Source organism: Macrosteles quadrilineatus, unplaced genomic scaffold (assembly GCF_028750875.1).
Source record: "Macrosteles quadrilineatus isolate MER2022 unplaced genomic scaffold, UCM_ALF_1.0 Scaffold_7__1_contigs__length_78375512, whole genome shotgun sequence".
Classification (NCBI taxonomy): domain Eukaryota; kingdom Metazoa; phylum Arthropoda; class Insecta; order Hemiptera; family Cicadellidae; genus Macrosteles; species Macrosteles quadrilineatus.
Window position 1 is genome coordinate 23,033,788 of NW_026542600.1, and position 15,595 is coordinate 23,049,382.

At 34.6% G+C, this 15,595-nt stretch overlaps 1 protein-coding gene across 1 annotated transcript in view; it reads left to right on the forward strand.

Annotated features, from left to right (window-relative positions):
- The first annotated feature begins 1,325 nt into the window (after window positions 1-1,325).
- LOC128998746 (tyrosine-protein phosphatase 69D-like) overlaps window positions 1,326-15,595 on the forward strand; it is a 99,933-nt gene continuing 85,663 nt past the window's right edge. The window contains exons 1-5 of the mRNA XM_054425077.1: window positions 1,326-1,546; window positions 9,930-10,074; window positions 12,512-12,669; window positions 13,641-13,776; window positions 14,443-14,588. Of these exons, the coding sequence (XP_054281052.1) occupies window positions 1,462-1,546; window positions 9,930-10,074; window positions 12,512-12,669; window positions 13,641-13,776; window positions 14,443-14,588 (670 nt within the window). The 5' untranslated portion in view covers window positions 1,326-1,461. The remainder of the gene's footprint in view (window positions 1,547-9,929; window positions 10,075-12,511; window positions 12,670-13,640; window positions 13,777-14,442; window positions 14,589-15,595) is intronic.

Sequence of the window (15,595 nt, forward strand, 5' to 3'; positions counted from 1 at the left end):
ATCATTGAATCATATAGTGCATATGAGTGTAAGAATTATTTTATGTAAAATGTGGATTATTATTACTTTAGCAGGGAGGTGACCTTTCTCCGGAACGAGGACAATAGTCGTGGAAGTAGTCCAGGTGGATTGCGACATCACTCCCAGTAGAAGTCTCTATAGGCCACTGTTTGATGCATAGTACGTGGTGGTAGCGTCGGCAGATTATCGTTTTAGAACGGGTTCCTATCGGTATGCAAGTGGGTGCCATGGCATCCGGGCAGTCCAGGAGGCCATTGACCAAATTGAAGAGTGTCAGTAGCTGAGTGTTGCCGCCTCATGTGTAGAGGGGTGAGGCCAAAAAGAGATTCAACCTCGCTTGCCTCACTCACAGGGGTACGTATAGGTAGTCAAACCTAAGCCTGCATTCAAGAAGTCTGACGAAGTGGCGCTCGATGCTTTCCAACTGGTTAATGTGGTTCAGTAGATGAGGGGATCAAATTGTGGATCCATACTCAAGTATTGGAAGAACAAGAGCTTTATACAAGGTACAACGAGAGTAAGGGGTGAGTTGAAACCCTTTGTCGAACTTAGGATGAATCCATCAGAGAGTTTGCTCTTGCTTAGTGATGTGCGTAATGTGCTCAATTGGATTTAGCGATAGTGTCATATAATAACTCCCAGATCTTCAACTTTGGAAACCCTCTTTAGAACTGATTCATTGCTCGTGAATTGAGAAGTCTGAACACCGTTAGAATGAGATAACTACACATTTGTCCACATTTAACTGCATAGCGTAATTTTACTCCAGTCTTCAATGTTGCTAAGAGAGTTTTGGAGATAAGTTTTGGCCTATTCGTACGCCTTGCATGTTTACTATTGAGTATAAGATATATATATATAATATCATACGTATTGTTTTGTTAAATACAGCATATTAATTAATTAACATATTATTGTAAATGGTGGTTACCGTAAAATAAATAAATCAAAATAAGTATAATCAATGCCTATACTTTTTCTATATAATACAATTAACTTTTTTGTTGATTCCATAAAGCCCCCATTGATTAGTTAGTAATGGTGTTTTGAAAAAATAAGCATGAGTAATAATTAAATATTATGTCTAAATTACATTCGGTTGTGAAACTAACATTGTTATTTAGTAACTATTTTACGTATTTGCTCAATGAAAACTAAACCAACTGTACTGTCAAATATCGTATTCTCCACCCTGTTTGGTACGAAAAGACTAGAGACATTCAGTTCAGACAGAGAAGAACAACAAATTATTGACATTAATGTGATGGCTCACCAGAATTAGTATTACGTTAGTTGTATGGCAAGGCAAACGGAATACAGACAATTGTGTCAAGTGTTATAGTCCTGATGTAGTACAATAGTAATACAGCGAATTATAATAATGTTTAAGACAGTATACATGTATTAGCAGACTGTAAAAGCACAAGCCGGTTACCCGCCATGTTACAATGTCAAACACTGGTGTCAGTTTTATGTTTTTGTATATCAACTTATTCACTTCTTGGGTTGTCCCTTCAATCCGAAGGTAAGTGTTATGATTAACCGTGCTTATAAATATTAGTGTTAACGCTTCACAAACAATTCTTCAAAGCTTTACCTCTATACAAACAATACTCTTTGATAGAGCCTATGCCTTGGCCATGCTCTGCCATTATTAGACCCTAGTTTATTTTTATAAAGATAATGCATATGTCCTATCTAATGCCTATTGGTAAAACTATGTGGGACATCACAATACAAAGCAGATGGATATATCAGGTATACGGTCAACTTATTGTTAATTAGTTACAGTACCATATCATCACCTAATTGTAGGATAGGCTATCTAGCAGTTGAGTCAACAAAGCCTATCATACCCAATCAGTTTTCCGATTAACTTAAACGTATATAGTAATCCACACACTTCTCCTTGCTCAACAAATTCACATCCAAGACTTAATACACAGTATTTTACGGGAAATCATTTTTCCAATGTCAAATGCTTGGGACAAAAGGCGTGTCCACATAAAACAATTCTAAAGCACCGATCTTAAGTTTATATTTTGGTTTTTACCATCCTAACTCATAGACATTGCAGTTTAGTATTTTTTAGAATTGGTGAATTTAAGTAGGGTATAGCCTAAGTTTATTACCGGTTACTTACTTAGGTACCTTGATATTTTAATAACAGGCACATCTGCTAGAATGGCTCGCTATAGGCCTAAGTAAATTCAAAACGTAACAACGAATATAACCTGACTTTTGTCCTTACTCACACTTAGACGCTTGGTTTGTATCCTTATTGAAAAACAATGTAGTTTACCATTCATCCCTCTGAGATAACATAAACAAACAGACTTAAAAAACACTATAAGTTACTATCGATCCTTAACCTAAAATGCTGTTGATTAACTAAGAGTGTTTTTTTTGCTTTATTTTAATGGATTGGATTCAATTTGGCATTGGGAACATTGACTGAGCCAAAAATGTTAAACACTAAAAATAAAAATCTATTGTGTTTGAACTGGTCGCCTATTTGTGGATTGTGCTGAGGTTTGTAAAAACATCACGATAAAACTTACCATGTAACAATCAGGCATTGGGGGGTGGTTCATATTATAAAGATGCAGTTGTCAGCAATACTGTGTGATAAAGCTGGTAAAGCCTCAGTAAACAAAAGTTTATAACATTGTTTATTGATCTAATGAAGACAAAAATTTATTTGATAGCCTATCTGAGATCAGTTAGTGAAATATAGTGCATATCCCTTTCAGCGCCAACTACCGATATATCGGCACTCTCATTATATTCTAAAAACACCAACTGCCGATATATCAGCATAATCAAGTCTTTTGGATTGTTTATGCGTTACAAGGAAGAATGGGATGAAATGTTGAGTCAAATCATTACCTACTGGAGACAAAACATAGGTACCGTATCTCATAATATCACCACTGAATCCAACATCACATTAAGGAATGACAACCATTACCTCCGTAAATTTCAAAGCCAAGTTCCTACCAAGTCCGGCCCAAGAATTCTTCATTAAGGACATTTCCTTACCCATTATCGTACTTTACCCCCTCTTACCCGCCGTACAGGGAGCGGCAAAATGATCTGACTGTTGAGCGAGTAAGTGGCGGAGGGTGTTGGGAATAGGAGCGTTCTAAAGCCTACGTGCGGACATTTTTAGTAGCCATGGAGCTGTGGACAGGACAGCTGAGCACCATGTATTTGTAGTGGAAGTGTTTTTTTTAAAGTGGCAGTTCCTGTGTAGCTGTTCATCAGCAGTTCCGTAGACGTTTCAATGTGGGTCCGAGGGTAAAAGTCCCAACTCGAAACACCATTTTGCTGTGGGTGGGTAACTTCAGAGCTACTAGTTCAGCATTAAAAAAAAATCAACAGGCTGTCCAAGACCCCGGACGCCAGAGAACGTCGAGAGATTGAGAGAAGCTGTGGAAGCTAGTCCTCTGCGGCTTGCACGTAAATAAGCTGCTGTTCTGCCCATAAAATAAGTCTGGCCGCTCGGTAGAAGAGTATTACGATACGACCTGCACTTTCATTCATACAAGATTGCAATCGTGCAGCAGTTGAAGCCCTGGAGTGGTTATGCTAAGCACATCTCGTTTTCTGAACAAGTGATTGATTTGCTTACACGTCACAAAATTGTCATTATTCGAGTGACAAATCACACTTTCCAACCACACCACACAGTCCTCCTCACTCTCTTGACGTTCTCTGGCGTCTGGGCTGACCTTGGATGGCCTGTTGATTTTAGTTTCAATGCTGAACTAGTAGCTTTAAAGTTACCCACCCACAGCAAAATGGTGTTTCGAGTTGGGAATTTTCTACTGAACATCTACACAGGAATTGCCACTTAATAAAAATTCCACTTCAAATACATGGTGCTCAGCCGTCCACAGCTCCATGGCTTCTAAAAATGTCCGCACGTTGGCTTTGTAATGCCCCTATTTCCACCACCCTCTGCCACTCACTCTCTTGAATGGGCTACAAAGAAAACCGTCAGATCATTTTGCTCCCTGTAATAGGGCCATAAGTTTCCAGTCATCTGGCAATGAATCTCTGCATTAGATATGTTTTTTACAACAACAAAAAATTATCACTGACCTTATCTCACATGCAGCGAGAGATTCAATAGGTTTACAAATTTGTTAGACTTACAGCGAAGCGTATAGACAGATATAGAGCTGCAAATGGTGTGATTCTATTCTCAAATGAGGCCTGTAAGCAGTAAGCCAACTCCTTGTTGCGGCGTACACTCAAACTACGGAGCTATAGGCCTACACCTGAGCGGCCCTTACTTAAAAAACGCCCATCATATAAACATATATAGACCCTATATATTTGATATTTTTAAAATCTAATTTTAAATGTGCACCTAAAATTGAAACCATACATCTTATGGGTTGAATAGACCTATTTGTAGCTAGATTTTTTTCTGTTAGGGAGTTTATCGCAAACAAGTTTTAGTGAGCTGGAAAAAAATTATTATTTTAGTTTCGTGACATCTCTCTGATTCAGTTCTAATTAGGCATATGCCTAAGCTCCTAATTTGTTTTGAAAGTTTCAGATTTTTCACCCAGTTCTCATTGTAATTTTTGATGTAGGGACAAAGATCAGTGTTTTAACCCGTTTTTAGCCTAAACATATACACTGTTTCACACAAGTCCCAGAAGTTTTAAACACAAACATCCACCTATGTGCATTGAATCACACATGCAAGCTCTAGTGTTGTTTTTTAGGCTTAAGTGGCACTCGGTCCGGCTGGCCGATACAGTGACATGGTAGCTCAGTAGGCTAAGGCATTGCACTGACAACTGTAGTGCTGAAATCTTTCTAGATATAATTGATGTACGTATGCAATCCATACTAAGCATACTGATCTACGTATGTCTTTTACTTGGTGTGAAAGCCCACCTAACTTACACAAACACTTACATTCACTTAACAAACGGTGTCCAGCTTGGGTGGAAGTTAAGGACATTACTGAGTTTACTAGGGATTGCATTTAACACCTTATTTGTTTTTTTACACTAGAATAGAAGAAAAAAGCAGACATTTTTCATTTTTGCTTTTATTTAAGTTAAACATGGACAAAAATACATTAGGCTATGCAATACTGTCAACACAGAAGTTTTGAAAATTGTTGAAAACTACTTGAAACTGTCAGAAACACTCTAATGATTGGAAATAATACACGTCATAGGCTAGTACCTAGAGTTGCTGCCTTCCAAAGCTCTGAAATAAGTCAATAGGCTTCATTTTTATGGTGCAGGGTGTATAAGACAAAAGTCGAACGGAATCTTTTTGATGAGATATATCTTGGAAGGCTCATACATTGAAGTAATTTAGTTTAATTGACCTACAGAAGTTAAATGTTACGCTACTCGCCTCCTGTTCACCACTCTGTAGGGGTGGGAAGCAGTTTTATGACTAAGAAAGGCAGTTACGTTTTGTTCAGGATGGTCCTACCTAACTATGGAAATGTGTAAAGAATTGTTCTCTTCTTGCTAATCCTTGATAGAAAGGATTGTTCATACCTATTTGAACAAAAGTAATTTTAAGAACACACAGTATGTTTTATTCGATAACAGAGTATAATATACAGACAACTTAACTTTAATGGAGTAGGCCTACGAGAATTCATGACACTTCTTTTAAAATGCTACCCAATTTACAAAAGTAGAAATGCAATATGAACATGAAGTTAAAATTTATATATTGACATCCATGTTTGCTTATTACTTTCCCTTATAGCTTATTTGCCTTGTTAATTTCTGATAACCTTTTTGTGTTTAGTTGAAATTTTAAACTGTCCCTCTAAATCTTCAGAATATTCATTGAGATCCAAACATGTAAATTTAAGTCCTAAATTCAGAAAAATTGCTACTAGAGTTTTCGCTTTGATAATAACGTTTAGCACGATTAAAATTACTCAAGCAATTAAAAAATTCTCTCATTCCTATTATAGTGGCTGAATAAAGTCTTTTGAATCAGAAGGTTATTATTCTAATAAAAAACTGTGAGGATATTATTTTTAGATAACTAACTGCCATTGTAAATAAGACATACCCTAAATACTATAGAGGGTATAATGTGCCTGGTATGAGAATAATTATAAATGATTTCTGGTTTGTTCAATATATTTCTGTATAGATATACACATAGTGGGTGATTGATATAAGTGTGCCAACTGTTTAATTCGAAAGACTACAGTTTTTAACTACATTCTAAAAACCCTATAAAATACATAGTTTTCTTATTTTAAAATGCTCTGCCATTTTGGAAAATGGTGGCCATTTTTTAAAAATAGAATCAATATTTTTTTATGTTTCAATGGTATTTTTAGAATGTATATGCAGTTTTAAGACTTATTTACTCCTAGCATTTTCTACATAAAGTTACTCGTATAGGATTTACATGGCGCAGAATGTACACCGCAAGTAATTTTTTTTAGTTTTAACACGCTGTAACTCCTAAATGAAAAAAAATCTGTAGCTGTAGCATTGCTGTAGCTTAAGATAAAAAATACCAAGAATAAAAATGTTTTAAAATGATATTACTTTCTTACAAAAATCATAAAATATAGGGTCTTCCATAAGAAAAATCTATGTTGGCAGCCATATTGGAAAAATTGCGCTAAAATTATTTGTTTAACTTGACTAAAATTTTTAAAATCAAAAATCCAAGGCAGTTACAATTTAAATTTTTTTATATCAATAATAACTTTTGAATAAAACAGCTGGCACACTTATATCAATCACCCTATATAATATTTGTTAAATACGTGTATAGGTTCATTATTATTATTATAATTTTTCCTAGGACGCTAGGCACGAGCCTGGGATTATTTTTCACATTACTTCAGGGGTGTGACCTAGAGGTTGCGTCATTTTCACTTAGATAAAATGCATTGGTGATTTCGCAGGATTTGAACCCAGGACTTCTTGGACCAAAGTCCCGCGCTCTAACCACTAGACCAACTCGCTCCCCAAATAATAATAATTAGTTTGCTCCCCAATAATTTGCTAATAATAGGTTCATTATAAACAAATTAGGCTTTAATGTTAACATGATCTCAGGGTCTTAATACAACATCTCACAATGCACATAATATGTTAAAGTTGCACATAATATGTGAGTTTTTAATAATAAGCTATCAAACATGTGTATGCATATATACTACAACATATTTTAATATTAAATGTTTGGAAATTGAAGTGTTGTTCTGGTTAGCCTAAATCTATATAAATTAAAGACAGAGGTCGTTCAATTCTTTACATGTGATTTTACTTTACATGTGGGTTTTCCAATATGGGCTGAGCTATTCAGTTGACGATTTAAAAAGTGTATAAACTTAGATGGTTGCATATATTTTCAAACTTTGGTTTATCTAATATAATGATTCTTTATTATACCGGTACAATTGTTTTCCAAAGCTGTATTAGAATCTTACCTCAGAACTTTAGCTCAGCTGGAATATTCATAAACATAAACGAATGCAGCTGTGGTAAACAGAGTGTTGTTTAGTTCATGTCTTGGCTGTAACCAAACAGTGTGTACTTAAGACGTTTGGTCATTGTTATTTATGTTGTTGGGAAACGTACGAATCAATGCCTTACTCAGAAAACAATTTGGGGTTTGGTTATCAGGATTATAAACACATTTGTCACTAGAGCAATGTCATTATCCTATGACATGTTTATTAACAGTGTTCGTGGAAGAGGAACTGATGATACAGCATAATACCAGCATATCAAAGCAATTTTGTCAATGGCCTGGAGAATGAAAACTATGCGGCAGGAATGTAAATAGATTTGTACAAAGCTTTTGATATTATCGATCCATTTATATTGATTGACTGATTAGAAGCATATGGTATCATAGGATTACTACATAACTGGTTATCCACTTTCATTATCGTAAACAGTTTGTTAAAATTAATGGAATATTATTTTATGAATGTGATTTGAGATTTAGAATAGCTCAAGGAGGAGTTCTTGGGCCTAATGTTTCTATTTTATGTTAATGATTTGTTAAATTAAATCTACACTCAGATATATATTCTTTTGCAGATGACATAGCTATTATTTGTAAAAATAAGAACTATAAATACTATGATACATAGATGTTTGCTGGAAGATCTAGAAAAATAAGCAATTGGTGTGCTGTAATAAAACTAATTGTAAATATTAAAAATACAAAATCTATTGATTGATCTTTAACGCAAATGAATCTTATTTTGTTCAATGAGTGGGGATCGAGAAAATTGCCACTTGTATTAGTAGCCGTAGCTGCTTACGTGTTGCTCAGGTTGCTCCGCTGCTCGTATTGTATCCGAGGCCTTACATTTTGTATAGGATATTTGACACTTCTGTTAAAGTCAACTCTAATTTTATTGTAATTTAGTCTGTTTTGGTATCATTCACATTTTTGTGCATATACAAGGAGAGGATAATTTTTAAGTAAGGGCCGTTTTTGAAAATAGCCCTGTAGTTTGCGTGTAAGCCGCAACGAGGCTTCTTGCCGCTTACTGGCATAATCTGTGAACAGAGTGACACCATTTGCAGCTCTGTAGCTAACGTCTGTGATTCTCTGCGTGTTATACATTTTTTTTTTATTATTGAATGCCCAAAGTGAGTTAGTGATATGTTTGTTTTTATTACAAGAAACATATCTTATGCTAACATTTATCTCTAGATGACCGTAGGTTATGGTATGGCTTTAATGCAATGAGTGAGAGTAAAATGCAAAAATGGTTTACGAGTATAAAAATTGCCGTGAAAACCTTTTTCCTTTGTAATCTTCTAAGAGAAATCTGGGTACCCATTAAAAACCTAATTAATTCCTTCCAAAATTAAGATTTTTCATAGCCATTTCTTAACTCCCTAGCCCATTTCTGCACATTCCCCTCTATCATTGCATTAGGGTCATAAACTTAAGTCCTCTGGCGACGAATGTCAGCATCAGATGTTTCTCGTGGTCGAAACATATCACTGACCTTATCTCGCACCTGGTGGAAGATTCTATAATTATAAACTTTTTAAAAACACACAGTAAAGTGTACACAACAGATACAAATCTCCAAATGGTGTATATCTGTTCACAATTGGGGCTAGTAGACAGCTAGGAGTCTTGTTGCGGTGTACCCGTGAGCTACGGAGCTAAAGTAGACAAAAAACGGCTCCTAAAACACAGCCCTCGTACTTTTTTTAACCATATCAACCCTTATATTTTATGTGTTATAAGATATAACTGGTGATCTTATAAATTAACTTGTAACCAAATGTTAAACTATAAAATTAGTGGAGTGGGGTATCAAAAACTGAAAAAAACCAAAAACTTGACTGACGGGACATTTTAATTTGAATAATTGTTTCATCTGGTTTCTGGCTAGATGCTGACTACCATTGAGTCAGTTGTTATTCATCCCAGTATTATTTCACTTGACAACTGTAATGTTGACTCAATATATATATATATAGAAAGCACTACACCCACTTGTAATACAAATATTTTTAATTTGATTGATTGAATGATATAACTAATAATTCACATAACTAATAATTGAATTATTTTAATTAAATACGAACTTACCTATACTATTTGGTAAAATAATGACGAGGCAAAATATTTGTTTGGAAGTAAACTTGTTAAAAAAACTTCTGAATAAATAAACAAAGTATTTAAAACTAAGATTATTTCAAGCATCTCTCAAGCTTTGGGTGAAAGCAGAAGGATCAAAGTTAATTATTTACATTATAGAAAGATCTCTTATCAGCTATAAATAGAAAAAAAAAACGTAAGTGTTTCAGCACAGGACACGTATGTTTTCACTCTTATTACAAAGTAGACAGACAGGGTATTGTAGACAGACTGTAATTATTATAGCTGTAATTTTGTTACAGAGGAAAACAGAGTTGAGATTCTAAGAATCTCTGGGAAGAGTGATCTCAAGTTCTGTGAAAACGCCACATTAGAATGTGAAGTTCGACCCATTGAGGCCTCTGTGTGGTGGACGATCAGAGGCGAAAACATCACAGAAAATGACAGGTTGGTAAAACCAGCTACTTGTATATAAACTCCATATATTCAAATTCAAAACTTCTTTATTTGTTTCATGTACAGCAATACAATAAATAGCGTCACAGTTCCTTAATCTAACTCAGTACATTGTTGAATTGTTCAGTTATGAAATTGACAGTTATCTACATACATCAGCATTCACATCAGTTAAATTGTACAACTCTTCAAGAGAGTGAAATGCATTTCTGATCAAAAAACTTTTGAGTTCACTTTTGAACTTGTTTTGATTTTCTGTGCTCAATATTTCTATTGGAATATGTTTTAAAAATACCTATAAAATTTGGTATTAAGTAACTATCTGAATTTTGTTGGTTTTGATCAAAACAAAGTAATTTTTTAGCTCAATTACTCCTAACACTATAACCTCAACAGTTAACCATTGAACTGCTGGTCACCACCATTTCTTTAGTGCCATTGGTCCCAAATTGACCAATCCATTGTTTTACATATTCAAGCTCATAATCATCACAGTGACTCTTATTAAGCATAGATGTTAGGTTAAAAATAAAAAAATTGAATTCCTGTTTTCTAATTTCATGATGGTTGGCCAGTGGATCGTTAAAATTAGCACTAATAAGGTTTATGTTACCTGGCTTCTGTCTCCAATCCACGGTATTTTTAAGAAACTACAGCTGTTTCGTACCCTCTACTGGCACATCCTCAGGTTTGGTGAACGCCAGCTTTCTATAAAATATCCCTCGGTATTAAGTTCGTCATGGTTTTACGAAATACATGTAGACATTTACACACACAAAAGCACGCACAAAACATTTAAAAACTAATTAAGGAACGACTGCGAAACGTGATACGGGACCGGTGAAGGGTAAGTCGCGACTGTCACGTGTCGGCAGCGCTGACCCCTACCCCTGTTCTATCCTTATCTAACCTTTCTTTTGTTTGATGATCAGATATCAGGATGGCTGTGTTGTAAATTATATTAGACTCAAAGGACTGGTTTTCGTTCAAAATATGATGTGGTTGTTCTTTTGATGCCCTATATATTTCGTATTCTTCTATTGTATCCATATAGCGTCCTTTATTGCAAAAGTGTAAAATATCTATATTATTGTGAATGTTTGTATAGTTATGGTTTGTGGCTGTTAGGTGGTTGGAAAAAGCTGATTTAGAGTTCTTTTACAGTAGGTGCTCTTTAAATCGGGTTGTGAAAGATCTGGCAGTTTGTCCTATGTAAAAACTGGGAAAGTTGTAACATTTTAATCTATAGATTCCGGTTTTGTTGTTATCTATGTGGGATCTGTTCTTGACTCTGACCTATGACGACAGCTTGTTTGTCACTTAAATGATACTGTTATATCATTTTTGCCAGTTCTTTTCGTAGAGTATCATTTAAAACTACACCGAACTCAGCACTAACATATTTTTTGTTATTTTCTTTGGAAGTTACTTCGGTTCGGTTACGGTGTTTTCTGATCAATTTGTCTATGAGGTTGCTACTGTATCCATTTGACACTGCAATATGCTTTATCATCTTAACTTTGTTATTGTAGTTGGTTGGGCTGAGTGGTATGGTGAGTAGACGATGGACGAAACTATTGTAGGCGGATAATTTGTGGCTATAGGGGTGGTGTGATGATGATTGGATAGTTTGGTCAGTTGTAGTCGGCTTCCTGTTGATATTGAACTCTAAGTTACTGTCTTTTCTTGTTATAGTGAGATCCAGGAAATTAATAGATTTAGATACTTCCATTTCAAGAGTGAATTTCATATTTTTATGTACATTGTTGAGGTTACAAGTGTGTCGTCCACATATCTTCTGTAAAAAACTATTTTGCTACGTTGCTGTTCGAGTCCGACCAAAAGTGTTGATTTTCCAAGTTGTTCAGAAATAATTCGGAGAGAATACTTGATAGCGGCGATCCCATCGTTAACCTTTCATTCTGTTTATAATATTCGTTCTCAAATGTGAAGTAGCTCTGTTTTAGGACACAGCGCACTAAATTTATCAGTTCATTGTATATAATAAACAATATTATAAACAGAATGAAGGGTTAACAATTAAAAACGGTAAGAGATTTGAAGCAAATATTTGAAAGAATTTTCATGGTCAGGAATGAAATTTTCCATGAGACTCACCCACGTGTTTTTTGAAAATCGCACTCCTTCACCTTCAAAAAATGCCCTGCACTTCAAAAATTTGTAAAATGACTTGACATGTTTTTAATTTTTGAAACTACTTTTCCAACATATATTTTTACTTTTAATGATACCAACATTGAAAGAAAAGTGCCTTAAGTGACATTTTAAAATTGTAACCTACAAAAAAAAAAAAACTAATGCTTGTTGGGCCAAACCGTTGTGCACGGGTGGTCTGATTCACCCTGTCTAAATTTGCTTTCACATCAGTTTTTATGTTCAAAACTCATATGGTTGATACTTGTTTCAGATTCAAAGTGGTTGCCAGGGATTCAGGGGACACTATGATAAGTGTCTTGATAATGACATGTGCGACTCTGGATGACATTGGCAACTATTCTTGTCACGCTTCTCCTTCTGATTGGACAGACGACCAAGTTTCTCAAACATTTCCCATTGACATTACAAGTGAGTGGTTTTAAATATGGACCATTTTCATAAATATAATTGAAAGAAATCTTTTCATTCGAGTGGAGCTTATTCTACTTTTAATGTAATATTTAATTATTCATGTTCAGTTAAACCTCAACCTAGAAACATGGAGTGAGGTGAGAAAGTTACAATTACTCTAGTACATACAGGGTGTTCAAAAGTCTATTTTGAGTTGTAAAATTAGGCAAACCTGACTACCTAGGCCTTATTCTACCCCATTTTACAACTAAGAATGGTGATATTTTAGCTATTTTTATCTGGTCTTTTTGAACTTGATATCATTTGGTAGGAAATAAAACTGTTCTTTAAATTTGTTTTTAAAATCAGCCATATTTTAGTAATTTAAGTTTAAAAAATTAAAATGGCTGCCATTTTGAAATCTGTGTTTGAATTAAGATAACTTTTTTATGATGAAAATTAATAGGTATTGAATTGGGACGTTAAAAGTGTGTTAATGGCCACACGGTTTTATCATTTTCATGTAGGCTTCTTTTTATTTACAAACTGATCAAGCTTTTATAACTATGGGTAGTAATCCTTAGCTTTTAAGTATTAACCCTCTAGGTGTCAATGTCAATTCATCGATGGTAACAACCTGTTTTGGGATGTCAAGCATGGATGCATCGACGGTTACTTATAGTTTCTTAATTCAGTTGATTTTACTCCCATTTGGACTAGGTTTAAATCACTGTAAATCCTATATCGTTACTCATTTGTCAATATCCAGATGTTTTGAGAAAGTCAACGTTTTTTGTTGCCGTGTTGCGTGTTGTTGTTAACAAGTTGTTTGTTACTATAGGTTATTCTCTATTGAAAATGGATTTTAATCTCTCGGAAGGGCAAAATATTAAGTTAGTTTTAGTAATTCTTTATTTTGTAATGTATTCCTAAGTCAAGTGCTATTCCCTATAAAAACAAACCTCATTGTAATTTATCTCATTTTCCAGTCCCTGGTCAAGTAGTCTCCACCCAGGATGTTCGAGAGAAGCTGGGAAGCAGTGGCAACCTGAGCTGTACCTTCTCAGGATATCCTTTGTACCAGTTGGAGTGGCGGAAGGACAATCACTCTATCCCAGAGTCCAGGTGGGGCTTACCTTTCTAGTCCTGTAAATAATGTAGAGGTTTGCACTGTCCTGAAAAACTCAGTATGATTCCTATTCGAACGAGTCCGAAATGGGTTTTCACCATTTTTGACTATCAAAACATAAAACTTAAAAAATAAACAATTTAGTTTAGTAAAGTGATGTTGTACGCCAAAAGGTTACGGAGAAAAGCTAAAAAAACTTTAAATTTAAAATTCGTTGTATGGATGTTAAGTAAATTGTTATAGTTTTCTGGTTTATGGATGTGTTATGATCAAGTTTGACAAATTGTCTAATTTAATACTAATATAATTCATACTAATCATTTCACCACGAACAAACCTTAAAAAGCAGTAAACCTAATTGCACGTTAAACGTAATTGTGTTTAAAAAGGGAAAAAATTTGACATTTTAAGGAAATATTTGAGTGTAAATCAAATCAGGCAAATGGAAATTCGCTTAGTCCGCAGATTTGCTGCGATGGGAATATTAGGTCAATTTTTACTGTTACCAATGGTCCAAACTTTTGGTAACTGTCACCATCCCTTCTCAAACTGTCGGATTATTGAAAGTTACCTGTATTTATATTTATTATGTATGCTTGAAATAGTTGAAGATTATTTACAAAGCATGATCAACTACAATAAAACTTGCGTTGATGTTTCAGGTGGGAGATTGTGTACAGCAATGTTACGTGTCTTCAGACAGTTCTGCCCCTGAGTAAACTCGCCTCGTCTGACAACGGAACATATCACTGTTCCGCCCTTAGTGCTCAGGGCCCAGTCTCTGCTCCTGTCCATGTCTTTGTCTTAGGTAATATTTGTACTCATTTACAACTGAGCTAAATTTAGAATTTTTTGAGCTCATTAGATATGATCATGTAATATTTGTTAACACAGAATACACTTTACTCACCTAATTAATGTTGGTCTTCCTTTTAGTATGTTTGTTCCTGGATGTATTGGTGTTAAGTGGATAACCTTTTTTTTAATACTTCACAATGTGAATAATTTTTATTTGCATTAATTTCAATAATTATTGTCTAGTAGTTATTGCTATAGTATTAAATTCGTCACCCCCCTAAGAATTTCATTTAATTACCAGCAAAGAAAAGAGTGAATGACGATTTTGGGATGAACTTAAAACTGTGATCAGGGTTCAATAAAACATGTAATATCATTTTGGCTTGTCTTAAAGAATTTAGTAATGATTTACACCGGATATACAAGTTAGTTGAACGATAAATCCCTAAACTATGATTACCCAAAATAACAACAATTCCTATATCAATTTTAGATACTGAAGTTGGTTTAGAACACCGTACTTTACTATAAAGTTTAAAATAGTGTTAGATTAAAGATTTTATTAGAAACATATTTTTGGAATTTTTAGAATCATAACAAAATAGGTACCTAATTACTATCCAAACATTAGGGGTGGGCGAGTAGTGATTTTTCAATTCGAGTCGAGTCGAGTCGAGTATTTGAGTAAAAACTCGAGTATCGAGTCGAGTCGAGTAGTTGTGCGTCAAGTAGGCCTAGGCCCAGGGTTTAAGCTGCGGTAGTATTTTTAGCATCTTGCTTTTCACATCTTAAAAATGCTAAGTTTACATTGTTTTGCAGGCTAGGCCTATGGCAAATTTTCTACAAATAAAATTGAAAGATGTAATGTTCAAACAAATGTAATATTAGCCTACTGGAATTTTTTGTTTTAAATGCTTTAGTTATTGAATAGTATTTTTTCTACAGGTAAGTTAGCCTAACTTAGTTTTTGTCTTTGCAGAGAGTTTGCAGCATTTTGCTGAAACAAATTTCATCCTA